General features: G+C 41.6%; 1 protein-coding gene across 1 annotated transcript in view; it reads left to right on the top strand.

Annotated features, from left to right (window-relative positions):
* The first annotated feature begins 3965 nt into the window (after positions 1-3965).
* Positions 3966-17757, top strand: part of CC2D1B (coiled-coil and C2 domain containing 1B) — a 42762-nt gene continuing 28970 nt past the window's right edge. The window contains exons 1-6 of the mRNA XM_060773507.2: positions 3966-4141; positions 7950-8056; positions 10536-10668; positions 12482-12582; positions 15377-15493; positions 17438-17566. Of these exons, the coding sequence (XP_060629490.2) occupies positions 7991-8056; positions 10536-10668; positions 12482-12582; positions 15377-15493; positions 17438-17566 (546 nt within the window). The 5' untranslated portion in view covers positions 3966-4141; positions 7950-7990. The remainder of the gene's footprint in view (positions 4142-7949; positions 8057-10535; positions 10669-12481; positions 12583-15376; positions 15494-17437; positions 17567-17757) is intronic.

Below are 17757 nucleotides of genomic sequence, written 5' to 3' on the forward strand. Positions count from 1 at the left end.
GATGAAGACTGGTATATGTTCTGCATCTTAAAAACAAAAACTAGAGTTGATAGGAGGAAACTATTGGAATCAGCAGGTCAAATAAACCCAGAAACAGGGCTAACATTTAAGGCACCAAAATGTGTGGGGGTCAGTGTAATAAATTGGGAAAAATCATTAGCACTAATCTTCAGACTACATTTTGCAAACCTACTTTTTATCATGCCTGGAAGCAAACCACTAATATTAGTTTTCTAATTAAAATATGACAAGCCGATTAGGAAGGCAGAAATCTGGGGTAGTTCCACTCCTGAAATCATGCTTTGACTTTCTATCTTTAAACTAAACTTAAACATTGTATACTCCATTGATGGTCACTAGATGGCAATGTACATCTTTTGCTTAGACTTAGAGAGCAACATTTATGCTAATTTAGTTGCAGTTTTCAGATTTAGCTGATAGCTTTTCATAATTATGATACTCAACATCACATGCCTTTTTTGACATCATGATTATCACAGTAGGGCTCAAAAACAGGAAACAATGTCAATTTGATTTCTTTATTAATGTGTAGGTGAGCATAACCATCCATCCATCTTGCCCTTGGTTGGTCCCTCTTCCTTTTTCCTTCCATTTCCCCCCAGCATCATTAGCTTCTCCAAGCTTTCCTGTCTTCTCATGTGGCCAAAGTACTTCATCTTGGCCTCTTAATATCCTTCCCTCCAATGAGCAGTCGGGCTTTATTTCCTGGAGTATGGACTGGTTTGATCTTCTTGTGGTCCAAGTCACTTTCAGAACTTTCCTCCAGCACCACAGTTCAAAAGCGTCTATCTTTCTTCGCTCGGCCTTCCTTATGGTCCAGCTCTCGCATCCATAGGTTGCTATGGGAAATACCATTGCTCTAACTATGCGGATCTTCGTTGCCAGTGTAATGTCTCTATCCTTCACTATTTTATTGAGATTGGTGATTGTTCCCCTCCCAAGAAGTAAACGTCTTCTGATTTCATGGCTGCAGTCTGCGTCTGCAGTAATCTTTGCACCTAGAAATACAAAGTCTGTCACTGCCTCCACATTTTCTCCCTCTATTTGGCAGTTATCAATCAGTCTGGTTGACATAATCTTGAGATTTTTTAATGTTTAACTGCAACCCAGTTTTTGCACTTTCACCTTGATTAGAAGGCTCCTCAGCTCCTCCTTGCTTTCAGTCATCAAGGTGGTGTCAACTGCATATTGAAGGCTGTTAATGTTTCTTCCAGCAATTTTAACTCCGGCCTTGGATTCATCAAGCCCTGGACGTTGCATGATGTGTCTTGCCAAAGAGTTTGTTGTTCTTCTTCTAGGTAGGCCTGGGCCTGGAAAGACACCCTCTAACTGGCAAGCACCCTCACCTTCATTTAGTAATTAGTAACCACTTTGTTGTTGTTTATTTGTTCAGTCGTTTCTGACTCTTCATGATCTCATGGACCAGCTCACGCCATAGCTCCCTGTCGGCCGTCACCACCCCCAGCTCCTTCAAGGTCAAGCCAGTCACTTCAAGGATTCCATCCATCCACGTTGCCCTTGGTCGGCCCCTCTTCCTTTTTCCTTCCATTTTCCCCAGCATCATTGTTTTCTCTAAGCTTTGCTGTCTTATAGAATCATAGAATCATAGAGTTGGAAGAGACCACATGGGCCATCCAGTCCAACCCCCTGCCAAGAAGCAGGAATATTGCATTCAAATCACCCCTGACAAATGGCCATCCAGCCTCTGCTTAAAAGCTTCCAAAGAAGGAGCCTCCACCACACTCCGGGGCAGAGAGTTCCACTGCTGAACGGCTCTCACAGTCAGGAAGTTCTTCCTAATGTTCAGATGGAATCTCCTCTCTTGTAGTTTGAAGCCATTGTTCCGCGTCCTAGTCTCCAGGGAAGCAGAAAACAAGCTTGCTCCCTCCTCCCTGTGGCTTCCTCTCACATATTTATACATGGCTATCATATCTCCTCTCAGCCTCCTCTTCTTCAGGCTAAACATGCCCAGTTCCCTAAGCCGCTCCTCATAGGGCTTGTTCTCCAGACCCTTGATCATTTTAGTCGCCCTCCTCTGGACACATTCCAGCTTGTCAATATCTCTCTTGAATTGTGGTGCCCAGAATTGGACACAGTATTCCAGATGTGGTCTAACCAAAGCAGAATAGAGGGGTAGCATTACTTCCTTAGATCTAGACACTATGCTCCTATTGATGCAGGCCAAAATCCCATTGGCTTTTTTTGCCGCCACATCACATTGTTGGCTCATGTTTAACTTGTTGTCCACGAGGACTCCAAGATCTTTTTCACACGTACTGCTCTCGAGCCAGGCGTCCCCCATTCTGTATCTTTGCATTTCATTTTTTCTCCCAAAGTGGAGTATCTTGCATTTGTCACTGTTGAACTTCATTTTGTTAGTTTTGGCCCATCTCTCTAATCTGTCAAGATCGTTTTGAATTCTGCTCCTGTCCTCTGGACTATTGGCTATCCCTCCCAATTTGGTGTCATCTGCAAACTTGATGATCATGCCTTCTATCCCTTCATCTAAGTCATTAATAAAGATGTTGAACAGGACCGGGCCCAGGACGGAACCCTGCGGCACTCCGCTCGTCACTTCTTTCCAAGATGAGGAGGAAACATTAGTGAGCACTCTCTGTGTTCGTCCACTTAACCAATTACAGATCCACCTCACCGTAGTTTTGCCTAGCCCACATTGGACTAGTTTCCTTGCCAGAAGGTCATGGGGGACCTTGTCGAAGGCCTTACTGAAATCCAGGTACGCTACATCCACGGCATTCCCCGCATCTACCCAGCTTGTAGCTCTATCGAAGAAAGAGATCAGATTAGTCTGGCATGACTTGTTTTTGATAAATCCATGTTGACTATTAGCGATGACTGCATTTGTTTCTAAGTGTTTGCAGACCGCTTCCTTAACAATCTTTTCCAGAATCTTGCCCGGTATCGACGTGAGGCTGACCGGACGGTAGTTGTTTGGGTCATCCTTTTTTCCCTTCTTGAAGATTGGGATCACATTGGCCCTCCTCCAATCTGCTGGAACTTCTCCCGTTCTCCAAGAACTCTCAAAGATGGTTGCCAATGGTTCCGAAATGACTTCCGCTAGTTCCTTCAATACTCTGGGGTGTAGTTGATCTGGCCCTGGGGACTTGAACTCATTAAGAGCGGCCAGGTATTCCTGGACGACTTCTTTCCCAATTTGGGGTTGGATGTCCTCCAATCCCTCATCCACTCCATCTTGCTGAGGTTGAAGACTCTCTTTTTGTGAGAAGACCGAGGCAAAGAAGGCATTAAGTAGTTCTGCCTTTTCCCTATCCCCTGTCAGCATTGCCCCATCTTCTCCGCGAAGAGGTCCTATCGCCTCCTTGTTTTTCCTTTTTCTACTGACATAAGAATAGAAGCCCTTTTTATTGTTTTTAATGTCCCTGGCAAGCCTGAGCTCATTTTGTGCTTTAGCCTTGCGGACCTTTTCCCTACAGGTGTTGGCTATTTGTTTGAATTCTTCTTTGGTGATTTCTCCCTTTTTCCACTTCTTGTGCATGTCTCTTTTGTGTCTTAGCACAGTTAGAAGTTCTTTGGACATCCATTCTGGCTTCTTTGCACTTGTCCTATTTTTTCTCTTTGTTGGCACGGTTTGCAATTGCGTCTTGAGTATTTCACTCTTGAGAAATTCCCATCCATCCGTAACTCCCTTGTCTTTTAGTATCTGTGTCCTTCTCATGATGTGGCCAAAGTACTTCATCTTGGCCTCTAATATCTTTCCCTCCAATGAGCAGTCGGGCTTTATTTCCTGAAGTACTTCCTGAAGTATGCCAAAGAGTTGCTATTTCCAGGCCTATTTCCCCAGCAGAAGCTTTAGCCCCGCCCCCTTTAAAATGCCTCTCATTCAGTAGCCACGCCCCCCGCGCCTCATGTCTCCGCCTCCTTCCAGTCGCTCTCCGTCTTCTCACTTGAAGAGCGCTCTTGCGCCTGCGCGTTGCCAGGCCTCTTGGCGCAGCCCCCTCTCAGCGCCGGAGTGGGCGGGGACGGCGCGCGCCTCTCTCCCCTTCTCCCTCTCTCTTTCTGTGTATGTATGTATATCTCTGTGGGAGAGCCGCGGCTTCCTGTCTGCGCCAACGGACCCCAACGGCTGCGGCAGGCTGAGGTGAGCGCGTGCCTTCGTCTTGAGCAGAGGCCCCGTTGCTGGGGAGATTGGAGCGGAGGGAGGGGGGAAAGGAGGAAGGAACGGCAGGGGCTGCTGCTGCTGTTCCTCCTTTCGCTCCCCCCCCCCGCCCTCCTCAGTCAATGTTTTGTTGTGAAGTGAACCTGAGGCATCACCTAGCTACTTCTAGGTAGGCCTGGGCCTGGAAAGACAGACCTGGGCTGGGCTGAGCCCACCCTCTAGCTGGCAAGGGAAGCACCCTCGCCTTCATTTAGAACCTGGGTTGGCCTCATTCGCACGTGCTCCCCCCTCAGACGCGTGTCAGCTGCCTTTTGGCCTCGCCTCTGTCCCTGGCTGTTTGCAGGCAGGCATGCAAGTCATCTCGCCCTCACCCCAGTGACAGGACGTGATCAGAGAGCCTGCATGGGCGCTGCGAAGGGAAGGAAGGAAAGGAATGAAGGAGAGTTGCCCAATATAAGGAATATGTCAACATACAATGACAATCGAAGAGCCTCAAAGGAAATTAACACATTCTTTATTTTCCTAATGGGCTTCTAGGTGCAAAGCGTACTTTTGCCAAGGTGAAGAAATTTTGTCACACTTTGAACTGAGGAAATAAAGTTGGAAGCTTTGGTAGAGGCAGGGTGCACAGTACATGAGGCCTGGGCAAACTTGGGCCCTCCAGGTGTTTTGGACTTCAACTCCCACAATTCCTAACAGCCTTAACGGCTGAGGGGGGAAAAGAAGAGGCCTGAGGCTGTTAGGAATGGTGGGAGTTGAAGTCCAAAACACCTGGAGGGCCCAAGTTTGCTCAGGCCTGCTGTAGAGCAAACATAATTTGACACTACTTTATCTGCCATGGCTCAATGTTTTGGTCTGATGACTATGTTTATTCTTATGCTATGCAATGATTTGTTTACATCTTGTTTGTTGCTTTTGAGTCCTGATCTGGGAGAAAAGCAGGATAGAAATAAATAAATAAATAAATATCATAATAATAACTATGACATGGTGGTCCACGCCTTAGTCACCTCCAGATTGGATTACTGTAATGCACTCTATGTGGGGCTGCCCTTGAAGATGGCTCGGAAATTTCAATTGGTACAATGGGCGGCAGCCAGGTTACAAACTGGAAGGACTTACAGGGAGCGGTCAACCCCCCTTATTTAAGGAGCTCCACTGGCTGCCGTTCATTTTCCGGTCCCAATTTAAGCTGCACATTCTTACCTACAAAGCCCTGAATGGTTTGGAGACCCGCCTACCTGCATGACTGCATTTCTGTGTACGAACCCACGCGATCTTTTCGATCATCTGGAGAGGCCCTGCTCTCGCTCCCACCCCCTTCGCAAGCACGATTGGTGGGGACGAGGGAGAGGACCTTCTCTGTGGTGGCCCCCTGACTCTGGAACTCACTCCTTAAGGATATCAGACAAGCTCCCACATTAGCAGTCTTTAGGAGGAGCCTGAAAACGTGGCTGTTCCAGTGTGCCTTCCCTGAATAAGAAAACAATGTCCTGCTCGGATTAATTCTCTGCAATTGTCCTCAGAAGTACTTTACTACCCGTTGGGTTGGTCTCCCTACATTATCTTTTAAATCCCTCCTGTTTAGGTACACCCTACCTCTGTTCATGCCCAGTGTTTATTTTAAATTTTTTAATTTATTACATCTGGCCCAGCCATAAGTTTTTAAATTCTCTGTGTTATTGTTTATATGTAAGTTATATTAATTGTACTGCTTTATTTGCTTGCTGATGTGTTTTTTACTGATGTGTTGATGGGCTTGGCCTCATGTAAGCCACCCCGAGTCCCCTTGGGGAGATGGTGGCGGGGTATAAATAAAGTTTATTATTATTATTATTATTATTACTTTGACCATTTTAACCAGGGTGAGTTTGGGAATGGCTTTCGGATGCCACTGTTCCAGTCTTGGATGAGGAAAGTAATATTCCTCACCAGATATTGAGGGCTAGTTAGCTATTAAGAGAGTCACAAGGTAAACAAAAAGGCACACCCATACATCTAAGTATACAAACTTTAAAAAATTGAACTGTTTGGATTCCAAGGTTTAATTTGATAATTTTATTTATTATTTATTTATGACGTATATCCCGCCCTTCTCACCCCAAAGGGGACTCATGGCGGCTTACATAAGTGGCATTATTCCATGCCCAAACAACAATAATTAGAAGCAACTAAACAGCAATTTAAAACAACTTTAAAACATATATAAACAGTAATAATAATAAACTTTATTTATACCCTGCTCCATCTCCCCCAGGGGAACTTGGTGCGGCTTACATGAGGCCACGCCCATCAATACAATACAAGCAATCTAACACAAAACACAATGAAACGAGCAAAATACATAAAATGCAAAATCAAAATAATATACAACACAACAATATAAAATCAAACATTAAAAAAACAAGGAATTTCACTAGGCAAGGCCAGATGCATGGATAAAATTACAAAAAAAATTAAAAACACTGGGAGATAGGACAGTGTAACTTATAAGGAGGAGGCTCCAAGAATGAGGAAGGATTTCATTGCACAACCCATAAAATAAAGTGCGTCTAAGGACAACTATTGTGCATATATACAAAGCCAGATAATCAGATAATCATATTCATCAATCCAAAGACAATTCCAACTATACTGCATGGATAATTATGCTGGGCCAAATGCTTGTTCCCAACGCCAAGTTTTCACTTGTTAGCAAAATGATAGGAGGCAAGGGGGGAATCTAATCCCACTAGGGAGGGAGTTCCACAGTCGAGGGGCCATCACTGAGAAGGCACTGTCTCTTATTTATTTTATTTATTTATTTACTTTGCTTATATACCGCTGTTCTCAGCCCAGGGGCGACATCTTGTGTCTACCAGTTGTGCATGCGAAGATGGTGGGCCTCCTTATAACTTAACTTCCATGATGGTTCATAGAGGGAGATACGTTCGGACAGATTCTGGAACTAAATTTGAGACCTTAAATTTTGGAATTAAATTTGAGACCTTAATTGATGCCCCCTCCCCACAAAATTTGGTGTTATTCTTATTGCGGGTTTCCCAAGTCTGGGAATTGGCTTGTGGATAAACTTGAGTTTTGGGCTACATCTCTACATTTGACTTCATGAATAGCTTAGGTCCAGGTTATTTGAACCGTATCTCTGTCCACAAATCAGTTAGAAATTTATGATCGTCTGAGAAGGGCCTTTTCTTTGTTCCACTGCCAACCCAAGCATATTTGTTGGGAACAAAAGAGAGGCCTGTTTAGTGCTTGCTCCCAGAATTTGGAACTCCCTCCCAAGAGAGAGCAGGATGGCCCCATCCTTATTGGCCTTTGTTTGCCAGCAGGCATTTGTGGGAGGATGAGGGACACACTGCTGGGGAGGCTTTGAGTGGGATTTGGGGAGGGGAGTGTTTAGTTTTTCAATTAATTTTTAATTGTGTTTCTTGTATTTTAACTTGTACCCACTCACAAATATTTTATTGTCTTTTTAATGTTTGCGTCTGTCATATTTTCAACTTTAATTAAGTGTATTAGATTATTGTAAGTTGCCTTAAGATTCTATGGGGAGAAAGGTGGGATATAAATAAAGTTGATAATAATGATAACAACAACACTAACTGTAGATGTGGCACATCATCCCATGCCCAAGCAGAGGCAGAGAGGGGAAGTGCTCATCTGCCTAATGGAATTGAGACCTAAAGCAGAGGATGACAGCAAATTGGTCAGGTTTTGTCATATTCTCCTATAAGGAACGAATATTAAGTGTAAATATTTGTGTACTGTCTCTTCATGTCATTGTTTGTAGGTAACTTCTGTGAAGGCTGTGTAGACTGTTAATAATCCAAAATGCTTGGCAGAAGACCCAGGAAAAGCCCTCAGGTGAAGGGTCAGGCTGCAGCTGCTGCAAAACAGGTATCTATTTTCTGCTGAGCATGCTGGGACAAGTTGGAATGCCTTGTTCATTCTGTTTGAGCATTTTTGTTGTGTTACTAGAGAAATGGGGAGCCCGTCGCTTACTAGATACCAGGCTCTGATTCCCATTCCATGCTCAATTGATGTTGGGAGCAGTAGTTCAACATCAGGTTCATTACTTTGATTCAAAGTTACTGTGGGAAATTTTGTGCCATTTGCTTCAGTAACAGTAGATAAATGCTGTAATTTTAGTATCCTGTGTTGCAAGTGCATGAGCGCTTATTACAGATGTTGATCCAGGAAGACTGAAAATAGGTGTGTCCAGCCCTTTATAGAGGCAGGCTTCCTTGAATTTCAGTCAACCCTGGCAGGTGTTAAGCCAGAGACTTCTTAGACTTTTAGGGAGTCTATCCACTGCGAGGTACTTTTATCTTTTCAATTTGTGACCTGATGAGTCATTCTTTTATTAAATGTTCACTTGCAGCCAGCATTTGCTTTCCTTTTCTGGATGCCTGGAAAATGTCTGATAACTGAAATGTTTGGGGATACTGCTGTCCTTCAGAACGAAATTGGAATACTTCATGGTGAACTAATATTGGCAGTAATGCTGCTATGTCAGCAACTGCTTTCAATACAGTATTATGTTGCAAGTGCTTGGTAAAGATGTATTGGGCAGATTTTTTTTAATCCAGTCTCTTTCTCCATAGACTCAATACCCATGGTTTCACTTACTCATGCTTCAAAAAAGCATTTCCTCCCTAGAGGTTTTGAGGCCTTTTGAGTTCAGCTTTATGGTATTGTTCTGGCCTAAGTTTACTATAGAATAACACTGGATGATCTAAAGAGACTCATAAGTGTTTGTGAATATCTCTCATTCTATTCTACGGAATGCTTCTTACTTAAGTATAATAAAAATATAGAGTTTCAGGTATCCACTGTGAATCTTGGATTCAAGAGTTGTACTATACAGCAAGTAATAAAAAGTCTTTAGGATGGAGAGGAACCAAAATTCTGCCTAGGATAACCTCCCTAGTGACACAGAATCCAGCTAATTAGGGTCCTTCCATATTGCCCTTTTTTCCAAGATCTGGTCCCAGATTATCTGCTTTAAACTGGAATATATGAGTCCCCTCTGTCAGATAAACTGGGATAAACAGATAATCTGGGATCATATCCTGGGATAAAAGGGCAATGTGGAAAGACTCTTACAGATCACCTTGTGCAGCCCAAGGCTCAGGGCTCTTCCACACAGCCCTATATCCCAGAACATCAAGGCAGAAAATCCCACATTATCTGAGTGTGGACTCTGATAACCCAGTTCAAAGCAGATATTGTGGGATTTTCTGCCTTGATATTCTGGAATATTGGGTGGTGTGGAAGAGCCCTTTGATGTACTTAAACTGCTTAAGTAATAAAATACAGGACATAATATTTTAGTATCTTAATATATAGAAATTTATGAACTATCCCCAGAATTAGACATGTTCAGAAGAGATCATTTGCAATCAACATAATGTATTATCATTTATAATTAAACCGTACCATTGATTTCAGTCCCATTTTAAGAAGAGCCAGTATGGTGTAGGGGTTTGAGTATTGGACTATGGGCCCTTCCACACAGCCCTATAATGCAGAATATCAAGGCAATTCTGCTTAGACATGGAAACCCATTGGGTGACCTTAAGACAGTCACATTCTTTGGATCTGAGAGGAAGGCAAAAGCAAGCCCCCTCTGAACAAATCTTGCCAACAAAACCATTTGTAGCTGGTTTATCTTGACTTCTATTTAACTGAGTTATAGGTAATCAGACCTCTTACCATAAAACTTCTGGCATTATGAAGTAATGCCTTCTAAGTTTTTGTAGTTCTTGCATTCATTTTACATGTGGGAGTTAAAAAGCCAGCAGCATATTTGAGAAATAACAATATATGAAAAAGCTTCAACTTGTTTATCATAACAATTTTATTATTAATTGGCAAATCCATATGTTGTACTTTTTAAACAGAAATTATCAGGGTAGGTCTCCCGGGAAATGAAAACCCAACAAACAAATACCTTGAAATGAATTCCCTTTTACATGGAAAGCAACACCCAATTTATTGTTATGTTTACTGTTAGCTGTTATTATCTATTATTTTGCTAGCTTTGACAAACTTAGCAGGGAATCTATAATGACATGGCAGTCTGAATTTACAATTTCACCAGACTTCATTGATTGGAATTTTGACTCATTTTTTTACATATAAAAACAAGATAGGATTTAATGCTACACTACCCCTTCTCTTTCTCTGGTGTACTTCAGAGAGATTGCTTTTGTGTCAGGCAAACTGAACCATGGCTGGGATAGAGAGGTTTGAAAAGCCATAATTCTGAACACAAACAAAAACAGTTGCTTTGATATGGACATTAGTGCAACATGGATGTTGTTGTTGTTAGTGTAAATTGCCTGTTTTACTGAAACCCTCCCCCTGGCTTCAGCTTGGACTTTTTGTAGAGTTTAATCCTGAAGAGGTTATGCTGGATCTTGGGGATGATGAGGACCTAGAAGCAGAGCTGGCTGCTATCACTGGAGAAAACTTGCCTACTGGGAAAACAAAACCTAAAGGAAAAAGTAAGTTCATTTTCTAAAAAATACTGTTTAACATAAAAAGTTGTATTTAGGCTATATATAGAGAGGGAGGGAGAAGGATTTATCGATACATATACCCCATTTAACTTGGTAGCACTTACTTTGAGAATGCATCTGTACAATACTGTTGCTTTCCCCCCCTACAACTATTAATGAAACCCTCATACATGAACAAAGTTTCATAGAGTCCTTTTACATATGACTGTTTAGAAGTAAGATCAGAGCAGTTCAGTGAAACATACTCGAAGAAAGCGCATGTAACAGAGATAGGCCACTTAAGATGTTTCAAATTTTGGGGTTTCCACTCCATCAGCCCTACCCAGCACAGCCTGTGTGTGATGGTAGTGCAGCTTAGCAGCACATGGAGAATCTCAGTATCTCTCTATTTGCCTGTCTTCCTCACCGGAGGCTGCTTGGTTTTGTTCTTCTACAGTAATTCAGAAACAGGTTGAAATATTTGTGGAAGCTATAGTATCAAACAGTGAATTGAGCAATAGGAGTCAAATTGAACAGTTGAAACTAAATATTGAACAGATGGCAGAGCGTGATGGAGGAGAGGAGATGATAATAATGTAAAAATAGGAGGGGTGATCTATAGATGAGATTTAAAACTCATGATCAAAGTAATAGGAGAGAATCATGTGGAAATAACTTGATAGTGATTTTTCAACCCAGCTAGTAGACTAGGAAGTAACTTTTGAGGCTAAATCTGAAAAGGATTCAGTTTTAGATTCCCTTCTTTACCGAATGCACTCTTAATGGGCTATTGCATTTTTGGCCAGGACATTTCTTTCCCTCCCCTCACTACTTTCCATAAGCCGCAGCGTCCTGAGCTTAACACCAGGTCCAACCAGTTGTTGTTTTATTGAATGTATATCTCAACTTTTTTCAAAATGAGAACCAAGCCACAGCCCTTTGTTATTGAAATTACTCCATATTTTTTTTAAATAAACCTTCAGTAGCACAAAAGACGTGGAAGATAGAAGTTGAGAAAGATACAGGGAACATAAAGGAAACCTAAACGTACTTGTGTTCTGGTTGTTTTTTGCCATTATTGTTTCATGAAGTTTTAAATAACTGTGGTGCAGGAAATATCAGATGAACACCACAAAGATGGTGCTTGTTAGAGGTTATACCTTATTGGGGAAATTGTGGCAGTCTAAACATCGGATTAAAGGTTATCCTGACTTTTTGTTTGTTGACTTGGATGTAATCCACCTGACAGTCTAGATAACAGAAAAAATCCTTGCTAAAAAAAAAAGTTTACTGTTTTTGCTGTTACTAAGATGCAAAACAGGCTCCTGCTAGCTTTCTTTTTTGGACATAAATATCAATGATTTATATGTCATTTCAAGCATTTTCCCATGTGCCTTCAAGCAAAACATCAGATATTTGAGGTGGGGTTGATTAGCTAAATATTGGTTTGAGTTAACAGCTATCCTTGTTTCCCACATCAGCCATCTCCAGCCTGATTCCCTCCAGTTATTTTATACTATAACTCTCATCAGTTCCAGATAACATGGTCACTGGTTGGGGATGTGAGAATGAAAATCTGAAACATCTTGAGAGAAGGATTATCTTAAATTGCTAAGGTGTTTTTCCTATAGTTTCCTAGTATATCTAAAGAAGGAAGGCGAGGAAAGAAGTTAGTAGATCCCACCCTAGTTTTTTATGCTGAGAAGAAATAGATAAAACTAAAGCAAATTTCTTGTATCTAATTACAGCAATTATAAGACTTACGTTTAAAGAATTTTTTCTCTGAACCTCAGAATTTCTCTCTTTTGGTTGTTATCAGCCCCTCTGCCCATGGATCATATTGAAAAAATGGCTGCTGAGTGCATGAAGGACCTGAATGAAGATGATGATGAAGGTCTGGAGGAAGATACCGAACTTTTGGTATATATGAGATTCTTTTGTAAGGGCGTTTTTCTTAGTTGAAAGAAGGGTACAACTTACAGTGAAGGTTGCTTTGTAGTATTTCTGTATAATATGTTGCTGTGGGGCAATTACTTATTTGTACTAGGCTAGAATTCTTATGATTCCAACTGCCATCCTTGCTTGCCCTTTGACTTTCCCCCTCAGACTGAAAAAGAAGAGGGGAAGGCGGAGGAAAGGAAGTTGTTCTCATGTGTCCATGTGATAAGGAAATGTAATGTCCTGAGGTTAACGCTCAGTGTTGTAGGTGGAGCAAATTCAGCCACAGCATTATAAAGTTTGAGGATAAAGTGGCATAAATCAATATACGTTTTACTGATTTTGTAAGAATATCAAAGTTATTTTAATATAAGGACGATGTATTATAGTATATCTACTTCAAAGCGGAAAATAGTATTAGAAACAAACCCAGAGAGATTATCAAGCTTTGTGTGCCATTTTCTCAGGGATTCTACATTCCTAAGAACAAGCCATTCACATGTGAAAAAAAGTTAGCAATGCTTGCCTCCTATTGTGAACTCCATTCTTCAAGATGGATCCCTAAAGGGGAAATGTTAGTGAATGTAATGCCATAATCAATAAAATATAGGTCAGAAATATCATGGGGTCATTTTGAAGGGTGTTTTCTCCCATTTGTCAGTTTTCAAGTTTGCTAATCACTAACTGAATTCAGGCAAAAATGTTGTTATGTAAGGTCTTGTCCTGATTTTTTCCCTTATCGTTAGCGAGTGATAGGTTACTCAACAAGATATAGCTGAAAAAATGTATGTACAACATAACTTCAGAAGTTTTTTATGAACTGAGGAGTGTATTGGCTCTTGAATGATGTGCTTTAGCTGATGATTCAGCATGTAAAACATTAATACACAACACTGGTCCCTATTCTAAAAGCTGTACACCAGGGTTTGAATTGAATTGCTTTCTTGCTGATTCTGATTAGATAAGGGGTGGCTTTGTGCATGAATAGTGTATAGGGCTTCATGGAATAACAATTTTCTATCTCTGAAAATTATGTTTATCTTTGTCAAGTAAGACAGATCCTTTATTCATGTTAAATGCTGGCTTTATAGAAAAATGCAGTAGCTTTGGACATAAAAGGAATTGCATTTGTTTCAGCGTAAGAGACTTCAAGGGCCTGTCACTGAATGCTAGCAGTTGAGATACGTGGAATTATTATTATTATTACTATTGGTATTATATTTATTTGTCCCATTTACCTCACAGAAGTAGCTTACAATTTAAAAGAATAATTGAAAACGCAGAGAAACTGAATATTAAAATATTATTAAACTATTTACAGTATTAAACCATTAAAGCCTCCAGTTATAAAATAAATCACAATTTAAAAGATAAAAGCCATTTAAAACAGTTCAGTCCACTCAGATCCATCTTTCAAATGTTCTGTTTTACAAAGTAATCAGAATAAAACAGGGTTTGCCTACCAGTGGAAGGTCAAGGAGGAAGCCATTCTGGCATTTCTAGGGGAGAAGTTCCAGAGTCTGGGGAAGCCACCAAGAAGGCCCTCTTTCTCTAGTGTTTGCAACAGTGATGTAACTGAGGGAAAGGCTTTGCTTGATGATCTCAGGGCCTGGGCAGTTTCATACAGGGAAATACAGTCTGCCATATTGGGCTTTATAGGTCAGAAACAGCATCTTGAATTATGCCTGGAAACAAACTGGTATCCAGTGGAGCTGTTTTAGTAGTACCATAGAATGGTCTCTGTAATCTGCTCCAGTTAACAGCCCAGTTGCCACTCTTTGGAGGAGCTGAAGTTTCCAAACACTTTTCAAAGGTAGTCCCAAGTAGAGCAGGTTACAGTAGTCCAAAGAGGATGTAACTAAGTTATGTACCACCTTGGCCAAATTTGACATCTCAAGGAACAGACACAGCTGGCATATAAGCTTTAGATGTGCAAAGCTCTCCTAGCCACACTGCAGAAGATGGTGTTTCCAGTTTGACGCTGTCCAGGAGTACTACTTGGAAAAAAAACTTTTCTGGGTGGCTCCTTGCAGGTGCAGTGGTAGCCAGAAAAAAAAATTTAGCTGCCTGCACTGCCATGGAGTAGGCCTTCAAATAGGCTTTAGCCAGCCATACTTGTTCCAGTTCTTCCACCAACATTGCTCTAGTCTCTTACCTGATCTGCCAACTACCTGAAAAATCAGGGAGTTGACTCCACTCCATAAGAGGGAATGCTTGGGAACTATTATGTTTACACCCTGGCCATTTCCCCATTCTAGAGGCCAACCAGAGCTTTTAAAGAAACACCTACTGAGATGATAAGAAAATCCCAAAGGCGATCAGAAATCCATCCAGATCCACCAGCCTTCTGGGGTGGAGTATCCTAATCAGTTTTGCATCCCTGCATAGGTTCCATGTCCTAGTGAGTCTAAACCTGGAGAAAGTTCATTCATACTTAGATCACCATTATCACATCCAGCACAGAACACAAGGTCCAGAGCATGCCTGTGGTTGCCTTGGAGGCCATGAAGTCCTGAGTCACTCTTTATAGAGTAGTCTCAGCATGGATGTTGAAATCCACTAACACTGTTAGCTGCAGAAACCTGAGACCAACCTCAAGACCACTCCCACTAGTTCAAGAAAGGAGAGTGTTGAGCAGTTGGGTAATAAACCAACAGAATCCCTATTCTGTTTCTGTTATGTGCCTTTGGATAGTTGTTCTGTGGTTCATTTTAACAGAGGAATTAAAATAGACGTAGACATTCTGTGGCAACAATTATACTGATTCTTGCTCTAGGCAGAGTTGCAGGAAGTTCTAGGAGAGGAAAATGGAGAAGAAAGCAATGCGCATGAGACAGAAACAATGGACATATCTTCTCCAGCCACAGAAGAACATTCTGATCTTCAGACACAGGTAGGTGAAAATTCTTACTTTAAGTCTGAAAATGTTATGGGTATGGAAAGGAAGATAAAGACTATCGATTTTACACTACAGTTCATTAATCATACCATCTTGCCAACCTGGTGACCTCCAGGTTATTTGAGTTATAGCTCCATGTGATCCTGAGTATTAGCCATCTTAACTGGGGCAGCTGGGAGGTTTTGTTTTTTTTTACTATGGGGAACACCTGATTTCCTAACCTACGTATAATACTGTTTAAAAAACTTCTGATAGATTGAAACATTAAAAAAATGTGGGTGCTATTTGTTGGAATGCATGGACATCCAGAAGCAAAAATTATCTTTGGGGAGGAAAGGAGTTTGGAGCAACCCACCCACCTGATGTAAGGCTCTTTAGCTATGTAGGGGCCTCCATGGGAGGAAGCTTTTACGTATAGCCATCATACACAGGGGCAGGGGTTATTGTAGCTTGGTCCTACTTTCCCAAGAGTCCTGCTAGCTGCCCAGGCTACCTGTGCACCAGAAGAAAAGCAGGAGTGTGCTAGGACTCTCCAAATTGGAGGAAGGTGAAGTGGGCTGTTCCTGCCACTCAAGGACTCCCACATGTGTCTGAAGGCCCTGCAAGAGCATCAACCAGGGGAAGATGGGGGTGTGCATGTGTGGGAGTGGTGCCCAGAAACACACAGTAACTTTGCAATACCAGTCAGGTGAGGAAGGAGAGCGATAGGCCCTATCCCTCTTGGTGGGAAAGAGAGAGCAATATGAGTCAGGGTGAAAGAGTGTCTGATTGCAACTTCCCTATAGACCAAGGGGTGTTTCTCTACCCACTACCCCCACTGTCTGCTCTTCAATGGAAATTGATCTAATGAATTAGGGGAGAAAGTGTTAGTAATGAGAGCTGCTCAAGTGGTGTGAGGACTAATGAGGAGAAAGAGTGGTGCTGATGTGAATTTGGGCAAGGGAAATTCATATCTATCAATACAGTTTCAGAGCACTATATAATGAGTAGGCGTTGTGCTCAGAAGGTGAAATCCTCTGAATTGCAACTGGATTACTTTGCTTGTCCCTGGTGTTTTCCACATCTATTGGACTACAGTTCTGAGAATGTTTGATTGCAGTCTAAAACATCTGAAGAGCACCATGTTGGCTATCGCTGCTGTAGAAGATGCAGGTAAATACCTTTCTGAGACATCAGCAACGGCAGTTTTGAAAATCTGAACAGTATGTTTTTAGCAGTGGTGAAACATTGTAGCTGTCATTTGATTTAGAAGATGCCAGTGTAGCTCATTTCAGAAAGTTATCCACTCTGATTTAAGGCTAATTTTGTTGTTTTTTGGGGGTTTTTTGTTTCCATTTTGAACAAATTTTGAGGGTTTCCTTATCATATCTGTTAGTCAAAGGGATTGATGAGGAGTAATGCTATTATTTATTTACATTGGCAACCTCTTAACAGAGTTTTGCTAGTGGTTACATGCCAGGAGTTTTCTGTATATGCTTGAATATAACGTTTCCCTGGAGTCTTTTCCATCTCCAGTTAAAAGAGAATTTTTTAAAACCAATTTTGATGAAGAGAACTGCTTGAGCACTCATAGATGTGGGAGGAAAATTCTTTAATACTCCAGAAGAACTATTGGCTAAATGACTAAGAGTTTCTAACTGTATTCTAACATTTCTTCACTGACCAAACGTTACTCTGCGGTCCAAATGTCTCTCAAAGTGTTCCACCGTCCCTCCCTTGGCAGGCAGCCTGGAGGTGATCTGTGGAATTTTTGCAGAAGAACAACGACTCCCTTGTTTCAGAGAGATATATTTGACTGGCTGTGTCTAGAGTCCTATCTGTGTATGCTTCAGAGAGTGTTTTGGGGCTGCTACGTGAACATCTTCTTGGTCTCTAATCCTGTAGGGTAAAATACGTATCCCTCTTTATTTTCTTCTTTACTTTTCTTTTTTCCTTGAGATGACTCCTGTTTCCAGTGAATTGCAGCAAACAATAGAAGAAAGAATAAGTAACTACAAGACAGCAATACTGAATGCGAAGGAGGCTGGCGAGAGTGCCAAAGTGCGACGATATGAGCGGGGCCTCAAGGTAAGTTTGATTCTTTGGCCTCAGATTGGCCATCCTTTCAGTTCAAAACAGACTAGACTTTTATCCCAGTAATTCATTGTAATAAATGTGTGGAAAAGAGCAAATGTGTGGCACTTTTATTCAGTTATATGGTTTGGCAGACTGCTTCTTATGTTCTCTCATTTTTAAAGAAAGAGTGTTTGCCTAGAGTA

This window comes from Anolis sagrei, chromosome 4 (genome assembly GCF_037176765.1).
Source record: "Anolis sagrei isolate rAnoSag1 chromosome 4, rAnoSag1.mat, whole genome shotgun sequence".
Taxonomy (NCBI): Eukaryota; Metazoa; Chordata; class Lepidosauria; order Squamata; family Dactyloidae; genus Anolis; species Anolis sagrei.